The sequence below is a fragment of the Leptonychotes weddellii genome, chromosome 5 (genome assembly GCF_054177405.1).
Source record: "Leptonychotes weddellii isolate Sample4059 chromosome 5, ASM5417740v2, whole genome shotgun sequence".
NCBI lineage: Eukaryota > Metazoa > Chordata > Mammalia > Carnivora > Phocidae > Leptonychotes > Leptonychotes weddellii.
The window spans coordinates 19,217,588-19,225,215 of record NC_138373.1 but is presented as its reverse complement, the minus strand read 5'-3'; the positions used below and the strand labels follow the sequence as shown (position 1 = coordinate 19,225,215).

At 39.4% G+C, this 7,628-nt stretch overlaps 2 protein-coding genes and 1 non-coding gene across 6 annotated transcripts in view; 1 reads left to right on the top strand and 2 right to left on the bottom strand.

Annotated features, from left to right (window-relative positions):
- UBFD1 (ubiquitin family domain containing 1) overlaps nt 1-7,628 on the top strand; it is a 42,292-nt gene that overhangs the window by 32,715 nt on the left and 1,949 nt on the right. The window lies entirely within an intron of this gene.
- The window catches only part of PALB2 (partner and localizer of BRCA2), a 16,185-nt gene continuing 8,614 nt past the window's right edge, over nt 58-7,628 (bottom strand). Inside the window, exons 5-10 of one of the 4 annotated variants that reach the window (XM_081819827.1) lie at nt 6,718-7,532; nt 6,089-6,160; nt 3,889-4,050; nt 2,104-2,189; nt 1,344-1,505; nt 58-305 (exon numbers count right to left, since the gene is read on the bottom strand). In XM_081819827.1, coding sequence (XP_081675953.1) covers nt 185-305; nt 1,344-1,505; nt 2,104-2,189; nt 3,889-4,050; nt 6,089-6,160; nt 6,718-7,532 — 1,418 coding nt within the window. In that variant the 3' untranslated portion in view covers nt 58-184. The remainder of the gene's footprint in view (nt 306-1,343; nt 1,506-2,103; nt 2,190-3,888; nt 4,051-6,088; nt 6,161-6,717; nt 7,533-7,628) is intronic. The other 3 variants (XM_081819829.1, XM_081819830.1, XM_081819831.1) reach the window with 3 other exon arrangements.
- On the bottom strand, nt 1,917-1,989 carry TRNAK-UUU (transfer RNA lysine (anticodon UUU)). Its single transcript has one exon. It is a non-coding gene; the product is annotated as a tRNA-Lys (tRNA).

The following is a 7,628-nucleotide window of genomic DNA, read 5'->3' as shown; positions in this document are numbered from 1 at the left end:
CTGTCAAATAAATAAATAAAATCTTAAAAAAAAAAAAAAAAAAAGAGTTGGGCGCTTAACCGATTGAGCCACCCAGGTGCCCCAAACACAATTATATTTATAGAGTCTCTTATCTAATATTAACAACCCTGTGAAATTAGAGGTATATTAACAGATGAGGAAATGGAGGACCTCGAGAGAAAGCTTACCAAATAACAATGTTGTTCATCATAGTGGTACCAAGCAGAGCTTCCTGCATCCCTTGGACCTCGGCAAAAGTTAGTACAGTCTCTTCAGGGGACATCAAAAATTGTTTTTCTTTGCTTCTGCATTTAAAACAGTATTAAAAATCAGCACTTTGTACCAAAGCAGTTCTAAGCAGCCCTTGTACATATTACTGAACTATGCATAATACACACTAATCTAATACCAGAAAAAATTTCAACTAGAAAATGTGTATTCTAAACTTTCTACAATGAACATATATTACTTTCATATTACTTACCTGGATATATTCACAAGCACCTCAAATTCATCATATCCAAAATTAAACTTGCCAGCTCTCAGTTTAAACCTTGTGTTTCTTTCTGCATTCCTATCTCAGCAAATTGTACCACTGTCTACCCAGTGACAAACACAGAAACCTGGACATTACTCTCTTTCCTTTCTCTCTACCTACTCAGTCAGCAAGCCCTAATGGTTTTAGTCTCCTCTTTCTCAAATCTGTCTGCTTCTCCCCGTCTCCATTAATACTTTGCTAATTTAAGCAAGCAATTATTTGTCTCTTGCCTAGATTACTACAAAGGGTCAGGAATAAATAAGACAAACAAGGTCCAAGCCCTCTGTTATTACAAAAGACAGATAAATAACCACAATAAAGTGTAACAAGCATGTAAGAGACATAGAAGATGCTATGAATTCCATTTTCAACATGTTGAATCTGAAATACCCACAAGATGCCTAATAGATAGGCAGGTCTAGAGGCTGAGAAAGAGCTCAGAGCTATAAATATACGTTTGCAAGAGTCAGCATCTAGATGGTAATTGAAGCAACGGAAACCAAGTGCGGAACAAGAAAAGAGTCTAGGATCCTGAAACATTTGTGATATTTAAGGTGTATACAGAGATTCAAAGAAGACTGAAGAAAGAATAAACTACGTTTGCTGAGCCTCTCCACTCCACTGGCTCCCCTCCTGCTAAATCGAGCTTCCCCTTCTCTAAACTGCTTCCACGATACAGCCTAGTGTTGAGGTAGAACCTGGTGTACAACACCTACAGCCCAGAAAAACAAGAGGCTAGTGATTTGACTTTCTCCAAAAGCCCGTGATAAAAGCATTCTTTAATAAATAAAACCAACCATCTTACCCTCCATCTTCTGCAAATGTCATGATTTCCACTTGTTGGTCACAAAGGGTACCACTGCTACTGACTAGCCTCCTCTCTGTCAGGCCAAGCACAGCTTTTATATTTCCAGAACTCAGTAGTACTTGCTTTTCACGTTTACCATCAGAGGAACAAAGTAATGCCCTAAAACCAAGTATAAAGGAAAATGTGGAGAAGTCAGATGTACGCCTTCAATATGAAAGGACTAAGGTCCAATTTATTTTTATTTTTATCTATTTATTATTATTTTTTTAGAAAGGGGGAAAAGGCAAAGGGAGAAGAAGGGAGAATCTTAAGCAGGCTCCACGCCCAGCGCAGAGCCCAATGCCGGATGTGATCTCATGACTCTGAGATCATGACCTGAGCTGAAATCAAGAGTCAGAACTTAACCAACTGAGCCACCCAGGCGCCCCAAAGTTCCAATTTTAAATGGAAACTTCAATCAGGGATATCATTCCATTGATAGGGTTTGTTTTTTTTTTTAAAAAAAACAGATCTCTCTTGGATCTAAATTTAGATTTTTTTTTTTACGATTTTATTTTTAAGTAATCTCTACACCCAACATGGGGCTTGAACCCACAACCCTGAGATCAAAAGTTGCATGCTCTACCGACTGAGCCAGCCAGGTGTCCCTAAATTTAGATTCTAAGATTCAAGCCTAAGTTATAAGTTGTACTCAAAACAAGCTGACAGAGACAAAGAGAAAGAGAAAAGAAAAAACTACTCCTTGAGAATTACATACCTGATTTCTCTGATTTCCAAATTTCCCAAAGCCACACACACAAGATTACAAACATCAGGCACTGGAACTATCTGTAATACTGGAACCTAAATAAAACAAAAAAAGCCAAAAATTATACTTGATTGTTTCATTTTTAATTAATCTAAATTTTCCAAAATTTGTCACATTTCTCTTCTATTCTCATTGCACCAGGATAGTTTCAAATATCAAACAAATATGAGAAAGTTCAGCAAACACCCTCTTTCTATAAGCTGTAAATCTAAATAAACTTATGCAAAACTGTGTGTATAGGAGTATTTATTTAATACTATCTACACTTCTAACAATAAAGGAATAATTAAATTCTGCCATGTGGACAAATGGAACATTGTGCAGCCACTTAAAGTAAGTTTACTTGGGGTGCCTGGGTGGCTCAATTGTTAAGCGTCTGCCTTTGGCTCAGGTCATGATCCCAGGGTTCTGGGATCGAGCCCCACGTCAGGCTCCCTGCTCCACGGGAAGCCTGCTTCTCCCTCTCCCACTCCCCCTGCTTGTGTTCCCTCTCTTGCTGTGTCTCTCTCTGTCAAATAAAATCTTAAAAAAAAAAAAAAAGTTTACTCAAGGGGCACCTGGGTGGTTCAGTTGGTTAAGTGTCTGCCTTCAGCTCAGGTTGTGATCTCAGGTTCTTGGAATCAAGCCCCCTGTAGAGCTCTGTGCTCAGTAGGCAGCCTGCTTCTCTCTCTCTGCCCCTCCCCCCGCTCACGTTCTCTCTCTCTCAAAAGAAAATCTTAAAAATAATAAGTTTATTCACATAAATAAATATTTATTGAGCACTACTATGCAAAGCATGGTGCCAGAAGCTGTGGATATACTGGAGAACAATGAAATTTGCTAAGAGTAGATCATAAGCATTCTCACAAAAAAACAAACAAAAAAAGCAAACAGAAAACCCCTCAAAACTATGTGAGCTGATACATGCTTTTTTGTTGTTTATTTTTATTTATTTATTTTAGAGAGAGAGAGGGAGAGTGTGTGGGGTGGGGAGGGGCAGAGGGAGAGGGAGTGAGAATCCAAGCAGATTGTGCTGAGCGCAGACCCTGATATCACAGCCTGAGCCAAAACCAAGAGTCGGGCATTCAACCCACTGCACCACCCAGGCGCCCCAAGCTGATGCATGTTAATGAACTTGACTATGGGAGTCCTTTCAGAGTGTATAAAATATAAATCATGACATTATACACCTTAAATACAATTCTGCCAATCATACGTCCATAAAGGTAAAAAAAAAAAAAAATTCAAAATAAAGTATGAAGACTATATAGAAACATGGAAAAATGTTCATATGTTAAGTGAGGAAAGGCAGATTTAAAAATTTTAAGCACACCAGGATTGCAAGCATGTAAGACACATATGAAGATGGACAAGGACTAGAAGAAAATACATAAAGAAAAGCAGGAACAATGCTTTGGTGAGGGGTAAGGAACACGGGTATCAGCAAGTTTAGAGTCAGAAAAGACACAAAATTCCAAGCTTCTCCAACACGTCCAGCATAAAAATCCATTTCTCAAAAAACGTGATAAAATAAACAAAGCACAAGGTTCATTGTAGTCTACATGGTGGGTATATGGGTGCTTACTGTACAACTTTTCTCTTATGTTTGAAAATTTTCATAATGAAATGGTGGGAAGCATGACTCATCTCGGTTCTGTCTTGCATGGTCGCGGGCCCCATTTTTGGTAGTTGCCCATCTACATTACCATGTAAATGCTTGTAAAGACCGCTCTCAGCTCTAAGATTCTGACTTACCTCTATGAAGTGCCAGGAATAAAGTTTTTCCCACTGCCAAGTATTGAGAAGTTTCCAAAGAGAAACTACGTATTCACAGGCAGTTATGATACATGGCTCTTTGAAACCTGCTATTTCCCACCACATGGCACTCACATCCACCGAACAGGAACCAGAAGGATTCTGAAATAACAGCAACAACAGTTACATTAAGGCGATACTTGGGGTCTGTTTCATGAAAAGAATAAGGATGAAAAGTGTTGGGTCATAAGGATTAAATACCAAGTAAAATGTGATTAAAGTTTTCTATAGGTCAAAAGAAAGAGCGGGGTGCCTGGCTGGCTTAGTTGGTGGAACATGTGACTCTTGATCACAGGGTTTTAAGTTCAAGCCCCACGTTGGGTGGAGGGATTACTCAAAAATAAAATCTTAAAAAAAAAAATTATGTACTAAAAAAATTGCCCCCACACACGTCTATCATGATAGATCTAAAAATGTATAGTGTGTAGCTCCAGAATGGAACAGATTCAGATTTAATCACAAAACATAGCCCATAAGAACTTGCCCATTTGGAAATGAAACATCCTGATGAACCACCCATGGTTGAAGAGGGAATAAAACTGAAACAACATACTATAATTGACCCTTGAACAACGTGGGGGTTAGGCGCACTGACTTCCCACATAGTCAAAAATGTGCATGTAACTTTTGACTTCCCCAAAACTTAACTACTAATAGCTTACTACTGACAGGAAGCCTTACTGATAACATAAACGGTCAATCAACACGTTTGGCATGTTATATGTATTATATACTATATAATAAAGTATAGAGAAAAGAAAATGTTATAAAGAAAATCATAAGGGACAGAATATACATTTACAATTCTGTACTGCATTTACCGAAAAAGAAAAAGTCTGCGTGTAAGTGGGCCTCTGCAGTTCAAACCCATGTTGTTCAAGAGTCAACTGTATTTCCAAATGAACAAGGAGAAAGAAAACCGTGTATCCAAACACACAGAGCGTGGCCAGAGTAGTTATTGCCAAAAGAAATTTATAATCATAAAGGCACTGACCCAAAAAACCAAAAAAAATAAAAATAGAGTAAGAAAACAGCTCAAGAAGTTAGTAAAAGAATAAGAAAGTAAGCACAATGAAAAACAGAAGCAACTATTTAGGGTAAAAACAGAAATAAATCAAACAGGAAACCAAAAAACCTAATTAGCAATCAATACAACCAAAAACTAGGTTTTTGGGGGAGACCCACAGAATGGAAAATCTCTTAAATTTGATGCAGGCAAAAAATACTTGAGAAAATGGGGACTAGGGAGAGAGACCATTACTATGTATCTTTTCAACAAAAGGAATCTGGGGCTCAGAGGGTAAATACTTTGTCCAAGGTCATGCAGCCAGTAGCTGGCAGAAACAGTTTATGTGGGTTTCAAGCTCTTTCTTTTACAACCAGTTGTCCCCAGCTGGGAGGGGTTTTGCAACCTTTCCCTGGTGGGTATCTAGCAATACCTGCAGACATTTTGGGTTATCATAACTGGGGGCAGGCTCTAGCAGGTAGAGGCAGGGTTGCTACTAAATGTCCTACAATGCACAGGACAGCCCCTGCAACAAAGAATTATCCAGCCCACGATGTCCAGAGTGCAGAGACTGAGACACCGTGCTCTGTACCATGCTACTTCAACCACCATGTACAAGAAGTTAATTAGGACACAGGTCTAATCCACTTCTTGGGATTTACTGAAATAGCACTAACAGAATACTGTAACTTATATTTCTCAGAAATATTATATCACATAGCATATGAAAAATTAACCATTCATTATAATCTAGAACATCTACCCACTTTCTAATAAATCACCATTTCCTTCTAGAAACACTACACCATTTGGATAGGAGGGTCATGAATGACTTTCTCCCTCTCTGTCAAAATGCCTGGTTTAAATTTAGATACAAAGTTGAGTTACCTAGCTTACGTTGTTCTTGGCAATGGCTTGATGTATAAACTTCTGGAGAAGATCTCAAAACATAAATACAGCTAAATATTGTGAAAAACAAAGAATTTAAATGTTTTTCTGAATCTGTTTCACCAAGTTTAAGTGTTAAATTACGAATGAGAAGCTATAGATCAAATTCTTCCCAATATTCCTAGCAGTTCATTAACTTTTTTTACATGTAAGACACAAGACACATTATAAGAACAATCTTCTGACCTTTAACTTTGAAACCAATTGAAGGTGGCCTGGGTTTAAGCTATCATAAGCAGGAAGGTCGGTTACTTCAGTCTGTGGAAAATAAAAGTCACACCGTTAATCTAGGCTTTATAGATGTCTGCCTGCATTGCTCATTCATCATCATGTCTACTTGATATGTGTTATTTTCTCTGACACAGCAGCCAAACTCTATATGCACCTGCTTCCTCAAGGACAAAGGGAATTTTATTTTAAAAATACGTTAACAGCTTGACTTCCCCCAACTGAACTTAATGGTTACAGTGAAGTCGTATCAAAGAGACATGTTAAATTATTCTTAAACACTGAGAAGCCAACGTGTAAGAAAGTCACATGCTGGGACGCCTGGGTGGCTCAGTTGGTTAAGCCACTGCCTTCGGCTCAAGTCATGATCCTGGAGTCCCTGGATCGAGTCCCGCATCGGGCTCCCTGCTTGGCAGGGAGTCTGCTTCTCCGTCTGACCCTCCCCCTTCTCATGTGCTCTCTCTCATTCTCTCTCTCTCAAATAAATAAAATCTTTAAAAAAAAAATAAAGAAAGTCACATGCTGTCCAAATTCATTAGGATATTTCATTCCTTCTTAGAATATCTTACCAGGGAAGCCAATTGTACCTGTTCGGTGGACTGTTTCCACGACTCCGGGTGTGGATTTCCACACAGCTGACTGTCTTTGAGAGGGACTGACTCAGGGGGAAGAGGTGTTGCCTGGGGGCCAGAATCACAGTCACAGGAAGGCTGTCCTTCCCTCCCTGACGCAACAAGGCTGCAATCTGATTTTGATGGGCTAGCCCAACTGTTGCGTTGTTTCCCATCACTGTCTTTTAAGTGAGGAAGTTGGGGTGTAGAGCAAGTTGGCCCGACAGCCTCTGCACACACTTTTTCACAGTGTGCTTGAGAGCCAAAAGCCGGAGTAGCGCCTAAGGTGGGGAAAGCAGGCGAGCACACATCTGCTGTGGGCCTGTTATTATCCTCGGGCGCACCAGTATTTAAAGGCGTGAAAAGTAATATGGATGAAGGAAGGCCCTTCTTCTGAGACTGGCTTGTTAGGTTTGATGTTTTAGGTTGTGCTTTTCCCGGGAGAACAAGAATTTCCTCTTCCAAGTCCTCCATTTCAATATCGATTTGTTGAGGAGTCAGTTCTTCCCAAACACTACAGTTTCCCTCCTTAAGGTGCATCCGCCCATACATGCTTGATACAAAAGGCTCAACTGGTTTTTCTGAACAGGACTTCAGTTTTTCAAGCTTAAGAGGTCCAAAGACTTCATCAGGTAACTGAAAGTCTGTGGTTTTGAGAAAAGATGACAGTTGCTTTAAACTTAGCAATTCATTCTCCTGAAATGAAGCCCTGAACGCAGCAGAATCCAAAGCTAGATAAGCATTATTTCTGGAAGGAAGGGAGTCCTCTTTTTGACAATGATCTTCCTTCCCTAAAAGAGAAAGTAACAACAGTAACAACAAATATCCAACACCCAACAGGGTGTGAGCATCTAAATGCCAAGGCAGTGCAAAATGTTCATTACTCT